Source organism: Takifugu rubripes, chromosome 11, assembly GCF_901000725.2.
Source record: "Takifugu rubripes chromosome 11, fTakRub1.2, whole genome shotgun sequence".
In the NCBI taxonomy this organism is placed as follows: Eukaryota; Metazoa; Chordata; class Actinopteri; order Tetraodontiformes; family Tetraodontidae; genus Takifugu; species Takifugu rubripes.
The window spans coordinates 4,163,970-4,188,171 of record NC_042295.1 but is presented as its reverse complement, the minus strand read 5'-3'; the positions used below and the strand labels follow the sequence as shown (position 1 = coordinate 4,188,171).

The window sequence follows — 24,202 nt, the reverse complement described above, 5'->3', positions numbered from 1 at the left end:
GCGGCCGTTTTTTCACCTTCAAAAGTTAAGGGGATGTGAATAAACTAACAAGTCATGTCATTGTATTTTTCAGTATGAACATTTTGTCTGGGCTCCTTTAATGTGAAACAATGATTTATGTTGTTTTTTCTGGAGTTTGTTTGGGACAGAAGTCGGGGCGTCAACACAGAACAGACGGACGCGTTGGATGATCTACCTGATCTCATTCGGAGTCTCCTCCTCCTCATACTTCTTTTTCTCTTTCTTCCGAAAGACGAGCCAGATGATCAAGACGACGATGAGGACGGCGAGGGAAATACCCACCACCACACCTGCGACCATGCCGACCTCCCTCACATCTGTGGACGGAGAAAAAGGATGTGAAGTGTGATTGTGCTTGGTTGCTTGGTTGGTTGGTTTCTTCCTTCCTTCCTTTATTAAATCCACACATTCTGTTTCCCTTTTAAATTAACACCCCCCCAAACATTTACTGCAGTGCATAAAATCAATGTATGGGCCTCAAACTGCTGAGTGGTGCCTGTGTGTGTTTTTGTGTGTGTGTGTGTATCTGCACAGGTGTCCCTGACTGTCCTGGAGCTATCAGCGTGAGTGTGACAGTGAAACACAGCAGTGTCGAAGCACAGAAAATAGATGTGGATGGAAAAGCAGGTAGAGGAGGGAAAGAATTTCCATCTGCAACTTCAAACAGCTACAATCCATCAGAGTGCATGTTGGCAGGAGGCGAAGTCTCACATTGCATGGTGACCTCAATGGTGCAGTTTTCCTCTCCCACATCATTGCTGGCTGTGCACCTGTAGACACCTGCGCTGTCCATGGTCAGGTTCCTCAGAGTCACAATTTCTGGGTTCTTCAGATCTGTGAGAGAACCAGAATTCATTCCTAACTAAATCTTCACCAGCCAGGATGAAATTCTGCACTCTGGGCTTCAATCGTGATGTGGAGATTTATTTTTGCCCCAGTAGTTATCACAACATTAGATTTTCACTTTATTAGTCCGGCCAGTACATCCCATAAAATACATTTGAAACAGAAAAACAAGAGGGACGCTTCATGAGGACTCTGTCTTGTTTTTAAAAAAAAATCTTTTGCAGGACAGTTAGACACTGATCATGAATTTGAGACACTGACTCAGGGTTTGGTTTGTAACTTGAAAAGTGTCCAAAAAGGTCTGGTGGGGCGTTCAGTCTTTCCCGCCAGCGACACCCATGTGAGATTACCTTTCAGCAGGGACATAAATAATGGCTGCTCTGAGTTACCGTCCGCTGGAAACCAATTAGACTGACCAGGTGTTGTTTAGTAGAGACCATTAATTTGAAGGTTTCCGTCTGCACGCGAACAAACCTGGATGCCACAGCTAAGGCCACGGCTGAGAGAGGATAGAGTGGCACCCTGGGGGACGAGGAATGTTATAGTCCACAGCGCAGAGGAGGTAGAAGCATCCTCCTATTGGGATTTTGAGATCCAAACTACCTCTGTTACTATTAAAGGGATGTTTATTTTCTTTCTGATCCAAGAAGAGCACCAACAACACAGGCCCTGTTGAAACCATCACAGATAAGCCTGGATGGGTTAATATTATTGATCCTCCCCGAGAGTCAGGAGGTGCACAGAGAGGAGAGGCGTGCGCTGGCTGGCGTCCTCACTGCCACAATTAAAACATCCTCTCGAAACATATTGGAATTCAGAAAACGTGGCTGTACCGGTTGAAAGCATCGATCTGGGAACTTGATCACAGCCGGACCGCAGAACAAATGTTGAGTATCAAAATGCTGACTGAACGGCAAAGGACTCATCTGCGCACGTTCCTTACCGATCAGTGCGAGGTTGGGCAGCTTTCCCAGGCTCTTGCCTTTGTCCAGGACGCGCTCCCACTTGTAATGGATGGGATCGGACCCATCGCTGGACTTGCAGCTCAGCTTGACGTCGCTGCCTTCCAACAGTTTGCCATCCATCCAGCACCTCGGCTTGGAAGGTTTAACTGGAAACACACATGTGAATCAGACACCATCAACACCGACACCGTTGTGCCTCCAGAGATGTTTCCGGATGTAAGAGTGCACGAATCAGTGAATGACTTAAACACTAAGAAGATCAGCGGTTTCATTCATCATCACTTATGAGCTTTGGCTGAAGCCAGAGTGGTTTCTGCCTCTCATTGACGGTTCTGCTGAAGCAGGACAGAATCTGGACGACTGACATCCAAATCAGCAGGTCAGCTCGTGCACAGAATCGTGCATCTCAAAACTAATAACAAGGTTACTGAGCTCCACAATGCCCGTGAGTATGTTGGCAGAGACAAACTACAGCAGCTGGAGTACTGGAGCAGTAAAGACTAAAGTGTAAAGAAAATAAAATGAAATGGACTAAAAAGGTCCCTTGGCAATGGATCGATGTGACCCAAAGCTGGTGGCTGTCACTGCCTGTGGTCGCGTGTTCTGCACAGGTCAAAGGTCGTGGTCCTAGTCCAGTAGCTGGAGGCAGCTGCTCTGTTTGGACGTAGAAACTCTCCTCTATTTGTCCCCAACAGATCCTGCCACAGAATTAGACTCAGCAAACAGGAAGCACCTCAATCGCACCCATTAATGCCATCGGCACCCTCACCTGCACAGGTGTTCAGCCATCGCTGTTGTTGCTACACCGCCAGTGGAGGTGTGCAAGCACGCACACTGACACATGTTCACACCACATCAGTTCTACTGCTAAGCTAGTAGCTTGGCTTAGAATGTGTCACCAAAAAGCCACAGGCAGACAGTTATAGTGAGGAGAAGAGTGAGAGGAACAACAGACAGTCCTTCCAGTAGAACCAGTAGGTTGAACTAATCTCCCATGGTGATTAATAAACTGCTTTCCGCTCCTCCCACCAGTGAGTTGTTGGCCTGACTGTTTTATTGCTGTCTCTCCTTCAGAGTTGGTCAGAGCTATTTGAGATTTATTGGCAGAGGAGCATATGAACACTGGGATTGGCCATTTATGACCATCTGTACATCCGACAAATGAAACGGGTGGAAAAAGGAGGATAAAATTCACAACAAACCCTCTGCTGCACCTCAAAGAGGCTCAAACGGGCTTTTCTCTGCTAGAAGAGCTTAAGTAAGACTAAAGTCACAGACACGACTCACTGAAACAATTTTCCTCTGAAGCTCATCTACAGGTTATATTAAGGATGATGAAGATGATGAGGAGGAACTCCAGCAGAGCCCCCTGCTGTAAACCTAGTGTTTTAGACTGGGCTACACACATGAACCATTCCAGACTATTTCTATTTGGTGTGTTCCCACTTTGCTGGAACTTTACCTCCCCTGTCAGGTTATGGCTTTACCTGTAAACTAGCCAACTAGCAAACCTAGCAACTATTCTGGAGAATGAAAGGAAAAAGTTGAATTCTGACAATGTTAATTATTCCACTTATGTTTCTCTGGGACAATAGTTCTCACATTCTCAGCCAGTGAATCCGGTTCCACAGGGCTCTGTGGTTGTTCTGACCTTCGTGCATCGTGAGACCTGTCCCTGCATCTCTGACGCTGATATAATCAATCCGTTCCGTGCTCGTCCACCGACTCCTATGTTTCTGCTCTCACCTCATCATCAAAGCAATCCAAATGAAGCCTGAGCGAAATCAAATCACAGAGTCTAAATTAAAGTGAATCATTAGATCAGGCAGCGTGACGGAGGAAGTGTGCCAGGCTAATGATCCACTCATTATGTCTGCGTGTGTGAGTGTGTGTTGGTATAAATGGGTCTGGGCTTCTTGGTAACTAAATCTCCTCGCGGATGAAGCACTGACAATGCTCACCCAGCACGATGAGGTTGACCCGGTTCCATTGTATCTTCCCGCCACTTTTGACTTTGCAGGAATATTCCCCAGAGTCAGTCAGCAGCAGGTCGCTGATCAGGAGGGAGGCGTCCCCGCTCAGGTAGTCCCCGGCTAAGGACAGACGGCTGGCCTCGCTGCCCATCGCCTCGTTGGTGTACACCCGGCCCCCGAAGAAGGTGATCATCTGCACAGAGCGCAGCATATACTCAACATTTCACACAAAATAACAAATCTGTTTTACCCAAATGGATGAATATGAGTGAAATTTAACCAAAAAAGATTTCTTCTTGACAATATTGATGGCAGCACTTGGAACGACGATAATTGGACATGTTTTCAAATCCAGCAGATGTCTGCAGATATTCAGTCACACCAAACCCTCAAACTGTGATGTAGGTCACTCACTTTATTTTACAGCTTTTCATTCATATTTAAACCCACAGTGCTGATGTGCAGCTCCGCCACATCTGTGTGTTACTGTCGTAGGAGGGAGCCACACAGAATCATCGTTAACGACCAATAATTAATGAACACTCCTTTTAAATGAATGAACGCATATGCTGGAGGATTCTGGGAATACTCATGCGTGGCTGTCGGCAGCCAGTAACATCAAGAAGGCTTTGGGATGCCCCGGAAGAGCTGGAGAAAGTGTCCAGGAAGAGGGAAGTCTGGATGTCCCTGCTCAGGCTGCTGCGCCAGCGACCCGGTACCGGATACGTGGAAGAAGATGGCCGGATGGATTTGATTCATTTATATAATCCGTAATAGTAAAGATCTCCTACCTCTTTTGAAATAAAATTATCTACATTTATTCTCTCTTTGTCAAAATCAAGACACAAACATACAGGAGGAGTCGGCGGCTCTTTTTGTGTGAATAACTCAGTCATGACATAAAAATATGTCCAACCATACAACAAAACTATACAAATCTATACATCTCCCTCCCTCCCTCCCTCCACACACACACACACACACACACACACACTTGTCGTAGTGGCCTGTTACTCAGGGCCAGTGAGGGCCTGCAGATGGGGGCTGCTAAATGCTGGTGCCACAGCACATCAGTACCAACCAAACGGGGGCACCTGTTGTGATCACAGGTGACGACTGGCCATTTATATGCACACGCACATGCACAGACCCACACATGCAAAGCAGCAACAAGCAAACATGTGCCGATGTGGTCTGAATGCAAACACAAATATAGGACAGCGCTAAAGGCTACGGGTAGTGTTTGAAACCACGGAGGTGCGCACGCCCCCTCCTACAGGTGGCATAATCATACCTCTGCTTTGAAAAACTGTCAGAAAAAAATGACATCACGTAGAATAATTTCACGCTTTCATTTCATGCAACGTGAAAAGAGACTGGTGATTTTAATGCGGATGCTAAATACGATTGGTGGAACGTTCGCTATATCAGTACTTATGCACCGGCAGCTCTGTGTGCAGGTAGATGTTTCCCTCTGCAGACTGAGCTTCATTATATAACCCTCAAGACGGACTTGCAGACAGACAGACAGACGGACGGACAGGCGGACGGACAGTTAATGCTGCCGTCTGTTATCTTCTCGTTAAATATTCATAAACCTGTGTGATTTATCAAAGCCAAAGACACTTGTCCTGTCCTTTCTTTTATTCTGTTTCAGTCCTCTCCTTCCTCACACGGCTCCACGTCTCTACCCCGATCAAACAAAAGCCTCCATTCCAGAGAAACACTTGCCTTCCTTCTGATAAAAGCTGGTTAGATTTGATGCCGTATCTCTGATCAGACAAAGAGAGGAGAAGCACAGAGTCAAAGCTGTTTCAACAAACCCAGATATCTTTGGAGGCAGTGGACAAACCTTTGTGTTTAGTTTAACGTGAGCGCGGATTTAAATCTCTTGGTTTTGGCGGCACATGCTAAGGTGAAATGTGCAGAGGTTGGAGTCTCTGATAGAGTGTTGCCAACATTTACATTCTAGGGGGTCAGCATTGATTGTTCTTCTAAGCCGGAAATATTCATAGGAGGTTTGTGTCACAACTGAAGGCAAGACTAAAGGAATCTGGGGAACTGCAGGAAGATCCTTGTTCCAAGAAGAACTTTGGGGATTGAGTTAAATAGTTGCAGAGACAGAGACAAAGAGGCACAGAGAGAAAATGTTGCCTGGATAAATCAGCCTGTCATAAAACCTGTAAGTACAAGATTCAAAGCTGTCAAGGTGCGTTTAAGTAGTTCTTGTCTTTATGTTCGGCTTTACCAGGATAAAAAAAAGGTTTTTTCACCTTCAGAGGAAGATAGAAATGATCTTGTGCTCCTGTGAAAAGGTAATCCATCTTTAACAATAAGTATTTATGGGTGGATTACAGTGTCATCACTGCCAAGACTCGGCGAAATTACAATTTCAAAGGGCTTGTTTTCAGTTTAAAGCCTTGATAATCCAGGCTGCGGGAAGGTGGGGAGGAATCAAACAGACAAACACATCTTATCTTACCACGATCTGTTTGGAGTTTGGTTTCTGCAGCAGCCACTCGATGTCAAACGAGTCAGATGTGGGGAACTGATGGTGGCAGGGTAAGGTGGCATTGTCCCCGACCACTTTCTTCATCTCTATCTGAGCATCTGCTGACAGCAGGCTGAGTGCAACTGAGGAAGAAGAGAAGAGAGGCAGAGCCATGTCAGATCGGGCTGCCATTACCATGACAACTGGAAACAGGGAAAATTGAGACAGGAAGACACAGTGAGAGGTATGACCCAGAAACTCAATCAGTGACTGATGGAGGCTAAGATGTCAGTCAGACTCTGAAGACAGTCGCTTTAAAGAAAATACGTTTTAAGATTTTCTTCCCCCCCTTAAGGCCCCCGGACCCTATTATATACAGGAACATCTCTGGGCAGGCGTCGTTGTTATCAACATCTCTCTAATGCTAGCTAGAAAAAAGATACAAATTGAAACTAAAAAGGTTTAAAACATTTTTTTTTTGGTGATTATCGTTGAAAGTGAGAAAACCCCTAGTGAGCAAAATATAGTGAGCATTTTTTACACTCAACACAACCGTCGGGCGATTTCATGTAAATTCAGAATCTACTCTTCTTTATTTTTGGACAGTTGTTTCGAGAACCACTGGTACTGACCCCAAAGGCCCCCACTCCTCTGTGAAGATCAGAGTGAAAAAGGCTGCAGTCATCATCGGCGTGTGTGCACAGGCGAATCTCTTTGAGTGGTGGCCAGGGCCTGTCAGGGCCTGGGTCTCAGTGGGAGCGCAGTCAGGCTAATTTATTGGAGGACGCCCGACAGCCCAGTGGGCTTGAGTGGAATTAGCCAAAGGCTTCACGAGGGCTTCTGCTGGAGGCTCAACGTGAGGATGGTGTTTTTGTGTGTGAGCGTTTTTCTCGAGGGGATGGTGCGTGCTAAAGCATCTGACCCCCCATCGGTTCAGAGGCTGCAGCTCTGCTAAACACAGACAAAAGCAGTTGATATTTTTGGCTCCCCAGCAGTTAAATGAACTACCTGCTTTTAATTTAACTGAAAGAGAAGCTCTGAGGGATTTCAGAATGCTTAAAATCAAGTTATCCAGCCAGCAGACGTATGCTGGAATGTACGGGCTGTGTAAATATTGTTACATCTTCTTTTCATTAACATGCTGCTAAAAAGCCTGAGGGTTCAATATTTCCTCCTTCGCTGAATAAATAAAGAGCGCCGTGCGGTTTCAGCAAACAGCACAGGAGATGTTGTGTCTGCACGGCGGTGATTGGAGCGAGATTCTCAGGAAAAGAATGCTCAGCAGACGCAATCACATGCTGTCAAATGTTCCTCAGGGGGGCCAAATGTGGCCAGCACTCAGTGTCTGTTCACTCGCTCCCCAGTCCACCCTCACAAGAGCCACCGCCCTGTCCCACCAGGGAGCTCCGGGCCAATCAAAATGTCAGCCGTGTGCCGTGAAACCAGTGAGTCAGTGCTGACGCAGGACACGGGGGCGAGGAGCGCGTCCCACACAAACAACTTCACCCTCACGTATGACATCATCTGACAGATTCTAGCACTTTTCCAAGTTTTGTCAGAGCTCTGGGTTCATCTCATGGCGTCTGTCTTTGGAAAACTAACAGGATTTTCCTTCATTCACGCAGAGAGACGGCGGTTTTGTGTCCAAGCTCCTTTGGCAGCTCTGAGCTGCTGAAGTTCTTCTGCTCTCTTGGCCCACCATTAGTCAGCAGATAGTTGAGGAACCTGCTTACTGAGGAAGTTCTGGACATGGCTTTTAAGTTTTTAATGCGGCACTTGCGAATTCATCAGTGTTGTCAGAGTGAGGAAAAGGCCACTATGTGGGTGGAGCTTCTGTTGGTTGCTCTAGCAGGGAGCCCCCCCCTCCCGGTTTGGTATTGGCTCTGCCTTCCTCCATTGAGAAGCATCAAAACACATAACCTGTAAGTATTAGTGTACAGCAGCCCTCTTCATAATGTTTATCCCTCCTCCTTGTTTTCAGCTTCAGACTCGCCTTCAAGGCTCATCGCTCCTGACGCTGGGGTTGTGATTCCAGACACTGATTTATTGTGAATGTCTCTTAAAACTAGCAAAGGTGAGCTCCTTCTTCCTGGGAGTGAGTAAAGGCTACCTGTCAACCATCTTAATACATGAAAGAATGAGGCAGACAAAAGCTTTGGTGACACCTCGGGGGCTGCAGGGGAGCTTTTCCGTCTGTGGAAGCGATGACGCACAGCGTTGCTTCTGCATTTGCTTTGGCCTCATTCACCACAAAGTGTACACAGCTGGGATGGTTGGACAGCAAGAGCCCATCATTTGTGTCAACATTAGCTAAGAGACATGACAGCATCATCTCGGTGCCAGTTTTATTTTGGTTCAAGACCTTGACATTTGGTTGGGCACAATTTAAATGACAAGAATGAAACAATGGTTAAAAACCTGGATTCCAGCTCACAGCTCTGTGTATTAACATGTCCTTAAAACATTCCGCACAGATCTGAGAAAGGGCATCCTAATGTGGACGTCCTGAGGGAAATATGAATGTGGAGAGCACTTGTGATATGGCTGCTGGCTTCGACACCCTTCTTTCCTTCACTGGGACTTTTCTTAACCCTGTTTGGCTCAGCGTCCTACTCGCATTTATGGCTAGCTTCAATCTTTAAACCCGGAAAAGAAAGAAGAAAATCATAATTAACAAAACAAGGCCAGTGCTGACACAAGAGGTTTGGAAAGAGGATGAGGAGGAATAATAGAAATATATGAGAGAGCCAGAGAGAGAGGGCGAGAGAGAGAGAGAGAGAGAGGCCGGGGTGAAATGTAGAGGAACCCATTTCTATGACAAGGCCCTAGGGGGAGTTGTGCTCCAGTAAATCTGCCGTTCAGAGCCCTGCAATCTTATTATAGTGTGGCCACTGAGACGGACAGACAGACAAACAAGACAGGCCTGGATCTTTCACACTGCCCAAAGTCAAGTCCCATATCCCTGCCGTCAGCACATTGGATAGGCTGAGGCCTCTGCAGCGTCCAGAGCTTTTGACCTCTGCTACTCCGACATGGCGGATCAGAGACGGGAAGGGAACAGCGAGAGACGGAGGGCGGGTGGAGCGAGAGGACAGAAGAAAACAGGTTGAGGGAGGGGCGGAAGGATGGCACAATGCTTATTTTAAGGGCCTACTGCAGGTCATCAGCGTGGGGACAGATTATAATAGGTATTCGAGACAGGTTAGCACTGGCTCACATCTGCTTCATTTCCACAAACACAGCCGATGTCCAAACACCTGCTCAGCGCCGCTGTGGCTGGTTTGTGTGAGCTGTACTTGATATAAACACACAGTCTGTCTCACACACACTTCCACTGTCTGACAGAGAGGCAAACTCTGGCTTTTTGATCCATCTAAAAGCAAAGACGGATGGAGGTGTCCTCAGAGTAGCGGGCTGAAATTTCTTGCCTGCGCCAGCTAAAAGGTCTTTTACAGCCATTCAGAGTAGACAGAAGCACCAAGGAGACGTCTGGTTTTCTCTTTCATACACGGTCCCTTAATTATTGGGTTTTAATGCACGTTGCTCAGTCTGGCAGCCTACAGAATGGCTCCAATCTTATTGTTGGTAAAATGAGATTTTAGCTGAGGCACAGAAAGCTTCCCTACAAAGGGAACAGCTATTGTACAAAAATGGCAAAAAATAACTAACACAGGGCTGACTTTCACAGTTAGGTGGTTCATCGCTCTCGATTAGCGTCGAAAGGATTTCAAACCAGGCAAACTCGTGACAGGCTCAAACCTTCGGCTGCAGCAGCACATCAGAGGCTGCCTCGCTCGTTTGAAACTGCTCCCATGTTCGCTCAGGGAGAGATGCTGATTCCTCCAGCCACAGATGACTTTTTAATTACAGCTTCTTCTGACACGAGCATCTTTAAACGTACCAGGTTATCATGTCCCATTAAAACACATGTTCGCCGCGTGCAGCACTCTGCTCGGCTCTTTGTAGTTGCAAGGTCCAACTCATAAATATAGCGCTTCGGTGAAAATTAAAAAAGGATTTTTTTTCGGTCTAACTCTGACTGGAGGCTGGCTCTTTGAAGGGGTAAAATCCCATAATCCTCCTCGTCTTACACCCAGCAACCGTTGCTCTCGTCGGCTGACACAGAGGGTGTGACGATAGTTTAGTCTTCTGTGTGTGTGTGTGTGTGTGTGTGTGTGTGTGTGTGTGTGTGTGTGTGTCTGTCTGTCTGTCTGTCTGTCTGTCTGTCTGTCTGTCTGTCTGTCTGTCTGTCTATCTATCTATCTATCTATCTATCTATCTATCTATCTATCTATCTATCTATCTATCTATCTATCTATCAGTAACAGCACAGTGACTGTGTTGATGTTCATCTTTGATGAGGGGCTTCTAGGGACCCGCATAGTTTTGAGGAGGGTTCAAATAAATAAATAAACAAATGCTATCAAGACCCACCCTTGAAGCCAGAGGGTGAATGGGAAAAGAGGGAGTGGGAGTGGGAAAGGGAAGATGAAATAGCTCAGAGGGCTGAATAATGTAAGACTACAGTGCTAAATGTTCACCTTGTGGCTCTCTTATTGCCTTCATTAGCATCCCTTTCATGGCCCCTTCAGTGCTGTCATGTCGTGCGACAGGGATACCGTCCCGCTGTCAGATTCCCAAAATAGATCCAAAATTAGTTTCACAACAAGCACTTTTAATTCCCCTGAAGCTTTCTGTCTTTTCCTTCTACAAAATAAGGAAGCAGGGGAAGGATGGAGAAAAAAGCTAATTACACCAGTCCTCCAGAGAGGGACAGCCAGCAAAACCTGCTTACAGTGCTATACATATCTTATCAGCCGTGCATCTGGTCACAGCAGACGCGGTGGAGCTGTCCACCATGCTTCATCTCCTTTATACATCTGCATTAAGCAGCAAACAGGGGAAAAGCTACACTCTCATCACATTATTAGGATGCATTTCTGGTAAAATACAATCTTGTTCTATAGTAAATTGAAGAAAGCCATCTAATGCTAACCAGCAGAATGACCTCAGATTGAAATAAAGTAGCAACAGAGGCTCAAAAACCTAAATGGAGGGGTTACATAAGCGTATTTAAGGTAAACCAGTCCGATTTGGAATTCTTTCCACCCGAACTTGCTTTCTAAAAATACGCAGAGAGGCAGCGTGACCAAGTGGAAAGAGTGACACCGACAAAAGAGAGACAAAAGACATGCTCACAGTGTGTGTCTGCTACTTCTCTCTCTCACTCTCTCTCTTCTTCTAATGAAAACGCATTTCATCACCATCATCAACGTTTTCTTATACCAATGAAAATGATGATAATGTTTCTTTTGTGTGGCAGTCCCAGAGCAGCAGGAACACCATGGTTGCTGAAGCGGCGCCTTGAATAAACCTGCTGCCATGAGCAGACAGATTTGGATCTTTTGACATGGAAAGATAAGCAATAAGAATAAGATTTTTTTTTCCTGAAACTCATTTCACATACACGCCTGGCGCGAGGGCACCCATCTGAATTTCAGAGAGGAAAATCACCAATTTGTGATCTGAATCCGACAAGTCCAAATCCAGTTACAGCATCTGCTTGGACTGAAATCAAAATTGGTTTCTGCCACAGAGAAAACTTTCCCTGGACGTGACTTTCAGTCATCCCTGAACGCTCCCTGTTCAACAGCCTTTGTTGGAACGCATTCTTCCTGCTTGTGCTTTTTTTGGCAGGACTTTTGGGACTGAGAATGGACAACATTCACGGCAGGGATCTCCACCGACGGTGCAGAGACCAGAGGATGGTCGACACGGGGGACCGTTGTTCTCCGTCTCCTGAAGCCAGATGGTGCAAAGAGAAACAAGATTGTCTGTCTTCATTAAAACGGGGAAGAAGCCGACTTTGCCTGCTGCTGATCAACTTAAAGCTTTCCTGCTGGTATGGAATGACATCATATCAGCGACATCATCCACTGCTGGAGCTTGAACAGATGGGCCTGATATGAATTAAACAGCCAAAATGCCCAGAGCGCACAGATAAACAATCTTTCTTCTTCCTTTTTCTTGGCACACATGACCGTGGGCACTTTTCCTGGTTATTTATGTAGTCTAATCTCAATTTGTGCCTGGCGAGACAGTGAAAGAACTTCCCTCATATTGTTGGAGTGGCTCGACATAGACACTGACCTCAGCGGATCGATACTTAATAAGCTTGTGTGCTGCCAAGCAGGTTTTGCTGCAATCTGCATTTTCTTACGTCCATTAGGTTGAAACTAGAGCTGACGCGGTGCGTGACCACAGGAAGTGGAATTTACCGCTGTCACCCAAGCTCGTTCAGATGGATGCATCAAAAAAGCGCAAGACCAATTAAAACTTTTAAAACTATCCAGCTCTGACACCGTAAGAGCTGACTTCTATTAAATGCAGCTGAGTTTCAAAGAAGTCTTTACCATCTTGTGGGGAGACAATAAAAGGCACAGCGGATGATACGGTTAAGTTAGCGTACACGTGACTAACAGGGGGAAAAGGAGAAAAACAAGCCTCAAGCTAGCGCTATATTTGGAGCAGCACTGAAGTTAAGCTTTAGCAACATGGTAAGATATTAAATAGTAGAAGCTTGTGTTCAGAGAGGTAATATAATCTGGAGAGGTTCTTCATATCCTCTTCCTGAGAGACAACTCCATCATTCAGTCCACTCAGGTTACTGTCTCAAGTCAAGTCCTGCTAATTTACTGGACTAGAACCGCATGCAAATAAGAACTGAATACAGAGCAGCCCCTCTTTCTGCACAGCTTTGGTTAATTGAAAACAGACGGGAGGCTAACTCCCTCCCTACGTGTCCAGCGCTAGCATAACACAGGGGTGTGCATACGAGAACTTATTTATTAGATCAGTTACAGGAAGAATGTTATACCAAATCCTGGTTTCTGAACGGAGGTATGATGCTGTAATAGCCAATGTTTCCTCCTGCAAGGGACAAAAGAGACAACCTGTCCTTCCAAGACAAGAACAAGGGAGGACATGGTGATAGCAGCCATTGACCCACAGGAAGGAAGACGCCATATCTGCTTTGGCAGCTGTCTACCTGAAGGTGTGGACTGGTGGGGCAGTTACACAGCGAGGAATGAGGCCAACGTGATGAGGAATTCTCATGAAAGCACAACAACAATATGCACGACTTTATTTGCACAAACAGACGTGAATGTCTATTTCCCTAATGTTTATTTATTTGACCAGAAGCCATCTAAAAATCAGGAGTTATTGGCTACGATGTGTGTGTGCCAGAGTTTAGAGCTGCTATCTTTGCTAGCAGAACAATGAGAGTATTCAGTGTCTTGTGGAGTCACACCTCACTGAAAATGTGTTACACACATAAATGTGAAGGACGGCATCGGTTACACATTTTTAATCATAACCAGAGCTTGTGAGTCCCCGTGCACACACAGGCACACTCCCTCAAACAAATAAACCTGGCCTTTGTGCTGCTCAGCACTTCCCAACCCCCCCTCTCCCAAAGGTCTAGAAATGGAATGCCCACAGCCGCAAGTGAGGGTGGAGAGAAGATTGAAACCAGATGAATGGAGGTCGGGTACCGCCTGCTCACCAGGCCCATATTTCACTCCCCCTAGCCTGATTAAAATGAGGTGCGGCACTCTCTGCAGCCAAGGCAGCTTATTTCAGCTCAGAGAAGGACACGTGCTTTCAGGGATGCACTGGAGGAGCACAGGTCAAAGGGTCACGCCAAAACCCTGTGATTGGCTCACACTACAGCGGTTTCCCCCATGAAGCGCAGACTACATTCCTCCACATAGAATAAGAAAGCAGCAATTTCAAGAGACACGCTTCGTGAAATCAAGTTCAGCCTAAAAACTTTCTGTCATCTTGAATTGAGTTTCTGTGTGAACAGCAGCTGAGATGCCACAAAGTGGGACATTGGCTTGGAAACTCTTAACTGATGTGCCAAAGGAAATGGGGACATACTGCAAGAGCAAGAATTATTCATCAACCGCACAGTATAAGACCAGGACGAACGCGACACATTCACGTGTGATAGTATAAATATTTCATTTTGCTGTTAATCATTCAATCACAGTTAAAACTCAACCCTCTAACTGCTGTGCTCAAAAAGTCTGTTGATGCCATTTTTCAAACCCCAGGAATCAAACAGTCAGTCTGACATCAGTGACAAGATGTTAATCCATTCCACAATAATAAAAAAAAAAACTCCAGAAATGTTATTGAAGTTTTTGCTAATGCGTAGATTTAAGGAACAACTTGCCACAGCTGGACGTTTTCATTGGTCTCACCCTTTTTTAGACGTATCCATCAAAAGAAGGAGCTTGGGTGACAATGGAACATTCCACTTCCTGTGGTCAAGTCAGGGTTAAGATGGAAATTTAAAAAAAAGCCAACTTGTGCTTGAAATGTCGAGAGAACGAAAAAAACAAAAAACTCTGACTTTTGAGCCTGTTGGAGCCATGACAGCGAGCCTCTGCTGTCTGGATGGGCCATATTTCTTCTTCTTAATTTGTTGACAACTTATAGTTTAGTTGGAGTTTACATGGCAGCGTTTGCTGCAGGGAGGATCTCTGGAGGTGGACTTAATGGAGGAAGAGGCTCAGTTGGTTGTGAGGGTGGTTATACAGCCTGTGAGGGCTTCATGTGCAGTGTGCGCGTCAAGACTAAATGCTAACTATTTACAGGACGTGACTTTGTTTTCCGGGCCTCTTAGGCACGATGTGCATTTGTGTGTCCACATACATTACAATGAGTGTTGGGCAAAACGTAATTCACATGGACTAAAAACGAAAGAAACAGCCCAAACAAACACACACATGTGCTGTTTCCTCTTCAGCCAACCACCTCCGGCGCCCCCCCAACGGAGCATGACTCTGCTGGAGGGTATGTCAGTGTGCGCACGTGTGACAGCAGCTGGAGGAGAACGACTGTTTGTCTGGGTACAGCGAAACAGCGTGGAACAAAACAGGCGGGATTAATGGACTGGGTGATGAAGGTATGCGGCTGCGTGAGCCACTGATTGGTGGCCTGTTTCCATGGACGGTCTCTGGCCTGCTCTCCTGAGAGAGTAGAGTACGGCGTAGAGTACGGCGAGAGCTGTTTCCCAGCTCTCTGCCGGTGCTGCTGGTCAGCCGCAGCCACTGCTAGCTGACAAACACGCTGGTCGCTCGCACCCAAGCTCATTTTACGTGACTGAGTTTTTAATATACAGCGGCTTTGGCCAACAGGTGGTTAACATCGTTTGATCTGGCTAAATGGCGCGCTAAAGCATCCTCTGACAAGACAAAGACAAGACACAAGTTAATTAAAGGAGAAGACTAATTAAGAGGAAACGAGTCCCACCGAATTGAGGTAGCACTTTGGTTCCCTTGACACCAGCATGGTGCATTATTATCCTGCAGACTGGTCCCACAAACTCATTTTCCTTACAAACAGACTGCTGGCAAACAAGGCAAAACCACTTGAGCGTGACTCCTGTCTTGTTCTTGTTCAGTTATCGTTGGCAGCACATTACAATGATACCTGGTCTGACTGCTAAACACCCCTGGACTCATGTTTGAATTAATATTATTGGTTTGAGCTACATGACTATAAATAAAAATGTGTGTGTGTTAAAGTTAATGTTCCCACCCTCTCCTGGTGTGGTTGAGGGTACAGATGTTTTTATTTACAGGTAAATAGAAAAGTCAGCACTTGATTTGATTAAAAGCTGGAAACAGTTTAGGTCAGATTGCATGTCTAAGGGCTTTAGGATTCAGAGCAGAAAGGAGGAATTCTCCTTCTTTTTGGTGACCCTGAAGTTCTAAACTAGTAAATATTACATGAGGACTTTTTTAGCGGTCTTTATGCTTTTTTGCTTTATGCTTTACGTTTTTTTGGTTACACATTCTAACATCAGCAGGGAGCATTTTGTTGGAAATCGGAGGGAAACATTTCAAGAGGAAACTCATTCGGTGGTGAAAACGTTCTAACACACCATGATGAAGGATGAGAAGGGGCAGTGGATCTAATAAATGTGCTCTTTAAATCAACATCCCTTCGTCTGGATTTAATAATAGTCATCCTAACGCAGGCTGTGCTGACGTCATTATGGGATGCGTGATCTGACACTAGATCTCCCCCTACGTCATGGCTAATAGGCCCATTACAGCATGTTCAGCTTCCCGCCGGTGTACATAGAGGAAGATGGGGAGGGGGGGTAAGTCTGCTGGCTGCCTGCCCTGTGGGTACCACTACCAGCTTCCAACCTCCCTCCAGATGAATCCCAAACAAGTCCCCTGGCCTCCCTGACTTAATCCCCTGTGACATTGCCACAGGGAGAGGGGGAAAGTGGGAGCAGGGGTAAAAAAAAAAAAACAGGCACTGTGCTCAACTTTCAAGTGAATTAAACATTAGGATGAATTTGTATGAGGAGTATCTGAGGATACATCATTGAATTGGTGGGGGGGTACAAGCGTACTCTAATTTTTGTCTTCATGGAAGTAAAATTGACTTCATTTGTAGCTCTACCTTGTAGCTCCTTCTTTTGCTCAGTGTGTGTATTATGCAAATTCATGTCCCCCGGTCCTTTCATTTGAATTTGGTCATCGTGCTCAAGCTTTTGGAGTCTACAGGAAGCTAAGGATATAATCAACACGCTGCTTCTTTTAGGCACACGCAAGAAAGCACACCCAGGAGGGAGCAATAAATGGATTTATTTTGGGAACCAGAATGCAGAATCTTCGTTGGGGCCAGACATGCTAAGTGCTTTGTCCCTTATGCATGAGTCCTCGGGCAGTTGTCCTTTCGTAATTAAAAAAAAAAGGACAAGGTGCAGGAAGAAAGAGTGCAGGCGGGAGGGGCTAACGGAGGTGGCAGTGTTGGAAAGGGGTTTATTCTTTTGCAAAAAGGTTTGAAGTTCTCTGTTCTGCAGATTCTGCTGATGTAAGGAGCTCTGGTCTTGAGATTAATGAGAGATGTTTGGTTCCCTGGCATTTTAGAGCCCACGCAAAGGTTAAAATCAGCTCTGACCACCGAAAGGTTCGTGCTGCTCACAACAGACTGCACGCTCACATCTAAACAGCATGAAATGGGACTCGAACATATTTCAGCTTCACCAAATATAGAACTGCATAGTTGTCCTTATGGTGGTAGCATCAATATGTCTAAAAAGTGTCAACTCTAATCCATACTTCTGATTGGTCCAAATATGCCGTCTGACCTTTCCTATCTTCTGCCCTTTGTGGGCAGGGAACACACACACACACAGACACACAGACACACAGACACACACACAGCATGACATGACACATCACAGCACTGACAAAACTTCAACTCAGTCTTAAATGGACTGGTTGTGATGGGCCAGAGATGACAAATGGACCGATAAGTGAGGAGAAATTGACTGTTTAAACTAGGATGAGAGGCTAAATGGACTGGCTAGTGCAGAGTCTTGAACCACCACTTCATCATTTTTGTAAAAAATTCTGATAAAATGTTTGATTTCTTGTCGTACATTCGTTTTACATCTGCAACCTGTGTCCCATATCCGGTGGGTCTCAAAGGCTGGAAAAACATGAATGCTGGAAACGTCTACCAGATGTGAAACACGTGGAAACATCCCAATGTCACAATTCAGTCATAACAAAGACCCAACATGATTTGATAACAACTCTCTGTGGTGTCGATCTATCTGTAGCAGATGTGTTTAGTTCTATTGATGCAGCAGGAACAGTTTTCCTTCCTTCATCCCTGTTGGATGAAGTTTTTATCTGTGCGCAAAGGGGAAAATAGGAGGAAGTGGCATCAAAAAGCTCTCTTCTTCCATCAACCCCCCCAGATTAATATTTGTATTAGTCTGTCATCAGTGATGTGGTGTGACAGTTGCAGCTGTGGAGGAGAGGTCTGTGTGATCAGAGGACAGGTCGGGGGGGGGGGGCAAAAGCTCTGGTTCCATCTGACTCTCCTGTGCACGCATGACAATGTGCACGTACTGCTGAAGGCATGCATGCCAGCCAAATCGTGGGTCCGGCAAATATGAAGGGGAGATCGGTGGCACTTGTAAATAATGGAAATGTTCCTGCGGTGGGTGAGCGGTGCGTTCGGGCCTGCATCACATCCTGACGAAGGCCGTGTGAGCGAAGCAAAGACGAATGCTCCTGTTCTGTTTAATGAGCAGAAGAATTCAGCCTTCAGCGAGGTCCAGCGCATCAGAGCCATGTCCTCTTTCCCCTCCTACATACTCTCTACCATCATCCATACCTAATTAACTAACACACACACACACACACACACACACACACACACACACACACACGCACACACACACACACACACACAGCTTCCCATGCCTACCTAGCAGATTTGTAAACAAGCACGTGCATTGGAGTAAGAGAATAATGCTGCCCTCAGCAATGTGCTGCAGACTCCACGGTGCGACCTTCAAGCGTCAGTGTCCCTGAGATGTCCTTTATTCCAGCCTGATATACCGTGGAGGAGGGTGTGGGAATTGCATCTGCATGAGCACGCGAGCAAAGGCGTAACGGGAGAATGGGGGGGGGGGGGGGGGGGGGGGGGGGGGGTTCCTCATCGGCTGAATTGCTAATATATTCTCGTCACTGCAAGAACTGTGTGAAATATTCCTTTGTCATGCACAAGTCAGGCTTAAGGTTCCAAGGCTGGACTGTTCTGCTCAGCATTAAATCACAGATGCACCTCACATTTCCCTGGTTACAAGAGGGATTTTGATTCTGAGCACGGGCAGAAGGGGGGGTCATCCCCCCATCCTCACCCAGTACAGTATAGATCACCTTAACTGCTGAGAAAAATGCTTAATGACATTTGAAGGGCTCCTAGTTGCTGCTGAGATCCTCAGACGGTGCTGCAGTCTTCAGTGAATTAAAGATGGTCACCGACCACCCCGGCAAAGAGCTGCTGCTGTAATGTCACCTTATTTTAGCAGGCTTCACTTTTAATGTCACTGTGCATGTATCTGGCACAACTGAATGTCACTGGCTTTTAATTGCCTGCCTGTGAAAAGGCTGTGTTAGTTTTGGCTGGAAGCGAAAGCAGAACGGGACGAGGTCCGTGCATTATGGACGTCGGTGTTTTCTAATATTACTGCTCTGCACCTTGAAAAGGTCTAAATGCTCGCCTCAAATGGTCTGAAGTTGATTCACAAGGAATTAAAAGAATTGTTTCTCCGTTATCCTGCAGCACAATGGCAGGAAATCAAACTGCCGCTTCTCTTTGGGCATCTTTGTTGGTGTGTTTTTGCATCCACATCTGTCTCAGTGTTACTACCTAAATATATTATTATCATTAATAAAAAAAGGCTAAATTTACATGTAGAGCAGACATTTTATGTTTCTGTGATTTAAACTGTCGTCACCTGGCAGCTTTCAATATTGGTCAAATTTGTCCAGAATCATGTTGAGTTAGAGCTAAACTGTGCTGGAAGAACAAGGGATGTTCTGGATTTTTCCCAGGATGGTTGGGGGGGGGTTCTCTATTGGATTTGCCAGACATTCCAGGTAGAATATGTAACAAACCCTTCTGGGAACTGTGATCAATTGTTTGAAACACACACAATGATCTGATACAGCACAAAACAAAGCTCTTAGATTAGAGAGAGAGAGAGAGAGAGAGAGACGCAAACGACAGGCACACAAACAAGACAGTACCAAACACCTCAGGAAACCTGCCTCAAACCCTCGTCTGTTTGGTCAGAGTAGCGCGTGTCCGTCACAGCCTCACCACCACGGCAAAGCTTCAGGTGTGCTGCAGTAACCTAAGCTCCTGCTTCCTGTTGACATGCTAGCAGGACACAGCAGCACTCAGACTTCAGGATCTTTCCAAAAGAAGCGGCACGGGCTGCATTGGCGCTCCGCACGGAGGCAGACTTTTCCCAATATTCGACATTAAAATGTCATTTTAGGTGACATAATGGAGCTTGAAGTTTCTCTTTATGAATATGGGATGTCGTAAAAGGCCGTAAAGCCTTTTATTTTTTTAAGAACGGTAAATGTCCTTCAGGCTCAAGCAGAAAAAAAAATCAAGCTTCCAAAGAGGGAATTTGCAGATCAGCTGTCTGTGGTTTGAGGTCTGAAATTCAGCAGGAATGTGGGAAACAGTCAAAACAGGAATGTGTTTATTTCACTGGAATGGAACAGAAATGTATGAGGGTTATACCATCAGGAAGAAAAAACATTTTTTTATTGGAGGACAGCTCTGCGCGAGCAAAGAGAAATCACATGCAGACTGAGATGAAGAAGAATCACTGACACTCAGAAAAAGATGGCTCGCTCCTTTTTTGTGTATGTACAACATGTGTCTCTTCGATTGCTTGTAATTCTGTTTAAGACAGAATATATTCCTGCAAGGAGGAATTTGTCACCTCTCTGTCAGTATACAAGGCAATCAGGTGAGGATATGAAGAGCATGTTAGCACAGCGCTTTAACGCCAGTGTATGATGGAATCCTGAGCTTTCGTATGAGCAAATAACACTGAATAGGCTGAAATGAGTGTCCTCCACGCAGCCAAACGAGCACAACAACCCAGTCAGCGTGCTTGACCCTCACCATGAGCAGCGCTGCAAACATTCCTCGTTGTGGCTCAGTTTGAGCTTTGTTTGGATTAGCTGAGAGAGAGCAGCACCCCTTTGGTCCTTGTGGCTGCACGGCACACGTCAGCCTGCTGCTAGGCTGCACCCACGCAGGCTGACCATATCTGCACCCTCCAACAGCTGTCTGTAACGGAACCCCCAGTGCAAACCTGGTTTCTTCATATTAGTGTTAACGTAAAACAAAGTATTACTATGATCGAGACTTTGGCAAGATCATTTTCCATTTAATTGCCCAATGATATATGTAGAACAATTTCTAAGGTGTGGCTGAAATCCAGCAAAGTGGAGTAGATTTTCCAACCAGCTGTTGGCTTCTGATAAGCATTAAAGTGTGTGAGTGCATAGTGACACACACCAGCGGCCGGTCTCTTGACCTTATACAGGCATGAGTGGGACCCAGTGCCTTTCATGGGAGCTGACTTCCTGACACTCTGTCCTCAGGCTCGGTGTCCTCTGCAGTGCAGCTAAACAAAGGTGGAGGGACTCAGACACAAAGCAGGACTGTGGGTGAAAATGATGATGAAGGGCAATGATGGGGGGGATGACACGAGCAGACAGAAAGGAGGAAAACCTTGGAATGTGACACAGAACAGAGACGGAGGCATGGGAGGGAGGAGGAAGACAGAGCAGCAGACAACGGGGATGGAGTGTGCTCTTTCTCTGTTTAGGTTTCAAGTCACTTGGCACCAAACTCTTCCCCTCTCAAAGCCTCTGTTCCAAAATTCCTAAACACCTGAGAGGCTCCCGCGGGAGGCTGGACTGTGACAGCAGAGTGCAGAACAGACACTAATTTCTGTCTCCTTCAGAAATATGGAGTTATCCTTCAGCAGGAGCCCAGAACCGCCTTCTGACATGTAACATAAAAGGGCTTGGCACTTGTTTCCCATACAGAGCAAACTGGATTAGGCAGAGGATAAAGCAGTGGCATCATATTAGATATACAGGAAGTTTACGCAACAGAAAATTCTGGCTATTGAACCATTGTGGAACTAAAAAAATACACAAGTTTATGGCATTTTACTATTTATTACCTTTTTTCCCCCAGTCCTTTTCCTAATCACATAATTAGTTAGACATTACGGAAATGTCATGTCCTTTCTGGCAGAACTGAAAAACATTTGTTTCCTTAGCTGAGCGGGTCAAAGTGAGCGTGGATCACGTTGAAAACACCAAGATGAGAGCGAGCGTTTGACCGGTGAAGAATGGGGGGAGGAAGCTCTCCACGGAGCTCTGCTATAAAAACAACAGACATCTTCATCTGTGCGGATCAAGCTGCTTCAGAGGGATAGGAAAACGTTGGTCTGTACAGAACAAAACCTGAACAAGATGAATCGATTAAAGGAAATTCAACCTTTTTCTTGGTTCAAAAAGATTGTTATGAACTTAAAGATAATTGGATGAAGCTACAGAATGCTAAAAGAATTTGTCTTTGTCTCCCAGTTTCACATAGAGTTTTGGTGGACTGAACAATATGTGTGTGTGTGTGTGTGTGTGTGTGGAGGGGGGGTTGAGTGACTTTAGCATGATTTGAGGAATCATAACCCACTCATAGATGAATGAGATGGGCCATGGCTGCAGCTCATATGTACGGCAGGGTGGCCAGGGTGTCATGGAAAGAGCGTTTTTCATTTCAGCTGCAGCAGATTCACAGTCCAGAATATTGATTAGTCAAAATGTTACATCTTGACCTAAAAGAAGATCCGAGCTGTGGTTCACGGTCCTTCTTGAAATGACCCCACCTTTTAAGGGGTTTTGGGTAGGATGGTGGAAGAAGGTGAGTGGATGCTGGGTGGTGAGTCACTGGATAGTGTCTCAGCCAAGCAGCCTTTTACGGACACGCTAACAACTCTCAAGTGTACACAGGAGCAAGGGATGTTGGGTAAGCCATCAAGAAGCCGCCGTGGTGCGGCTTGAATGTCTGCCAATATCCTCCCCCACCAGCTCGATGGGAGGAAATTCACTGTTAGAAAATCACAATTTAAAAGCGTGATCTGTCCTTGCTGCTGAGGAGCCTTTTGGCAAGGCGCTCCATTTTTACCACTGTGTTGAGACAAACCAGCAAAATGGCACGAAGAGAATAATTAAAAAGATGATTTTTAAATGTAATTTATTTTATTAGCTTATTTTACTTTTTCTCCCTCTTCCTTGTTCTCTCCCTCCCTCTTGACTTTGATCTACCCCCTGTTTCCTTTATACCTACAGTCTCATTAGCTGACAGCTACAGCACAACTCCTGTGAGAGGCCCCCATGAAACCACCGGAGGACGGTGACCTTCGCTTTTTGCTGGGGCCACTATCAGTGACAAGCCATCAGTTGCAATGCTGTCAAAGGTGCACACACACACACACACACGCACACACACACACACACATACACACAGTCTCAGGATACTGTGCAGTTTATGCCTTCAACCTTCAACCAGCCATTCACCAAGGCTAAAGAGGTGACACATCTGGCTCAAAAAATGACAGCCATCTTGGCCACCCCCTCCCTCATAGCCTTCGTGATCCATCACATGGTGAGATCATGGGGGGATCAGGGAACTGTGAGCTCTAAAGCCCACGAGGGCCCGAGTCCTTGAAGCACATCCGCATGTCCATCGAACGGAGCACACGTGCACGCACACATGGGTCATGCAGTAAATAACACCCATCAGCCATGTTTAAATCAGCTTCAGGGACGTACCAATGATCCTTGTGATGCTAATAGGCCATCCTTCACTGATACCATGGGAGTGGTGCAACTGTGGCTTCAGAGATCTGGAAGACCAATGATTAGGCCCCCCAGGTAACCCCTTGGCGTCAATGTGGCAGAATGTAGCAGCCATTAACTCAGGCTGAAATGAGGGCAGAAAAACCTTGAGACCGCAAACATTCTCAAGATCGAGCTGGAACTCTTAAGGTTGCTTTTAACTGGATCTGGAAATATTCCGCAGAAGAAAATCCACCAATGAAAAATGAAAAAATAACAATGAAAAATAACATTTCCTATCTTGGACAATTGCTGCAGCTGCAAACTGACACGATCGTCGACACACCTCAACTGTTGTCACATCTTGCAGCAGATTGGAGCAGCCTTGCACGATTCCCTGCACGGCTTCAACATCTGGTAGGCAGCCCCGTCCCACCCCATCAGTTACAAACACAAACCAGATCCCTCCTCCCCGTCTCTGGCTCCTCATCGAGCGAAGCTTTATCACAGACCGATGACCCAGAGGTTTTGGCTCTAGCAAAATGGGTTTTTAAGGAAACACTTAGATAAATCTACAGTGTCTTGTAGACATTGTGTCAGAGTGTGATTGAAAGGACACACGACCTGCAC

General features: G+C 45.9%; 1 protein-coding gene across 2 annotated transcripts in view; it reads right to left on the bottom strand.

Moving 5' to 3' along the window:
• clmpb (CXADR like membrane protein b) overlaps positions 1-24,202 on the bottom strand; it is a 45,504-nt gene that overhangs the window by 5,625 nt on the left and 15,677 nt on the right. For both annotated transcript variants that reach the window (XR_003890026.1, XM_011608245.2), the window contains exons 2-6: positions 6,288-6,439; positions 3,794-3,998; positions 1,811-1,978; positions 733-855; positions 197-338 (exon numbers count right to left, since the gene is read on the bottom strand). Coding sequence is in view for 1 of the 2 variants with exons in the window: in XM_011608245.2 (XP_011606547.1) it covers positions 197-338; positions 733-855; positions 1,811-1,978; positions 3,794-3,998; positions 6,288-6,439 (790 nt within the window). In the remaining variant the exon portion in view is untranslated. The remainder of the gene's footprint in view (positions 1-196; positions 339-732; positions 856-1,810; positions 1,979-3,793; positions 3,999-6,287; positions 6,440-24,202) is intronic.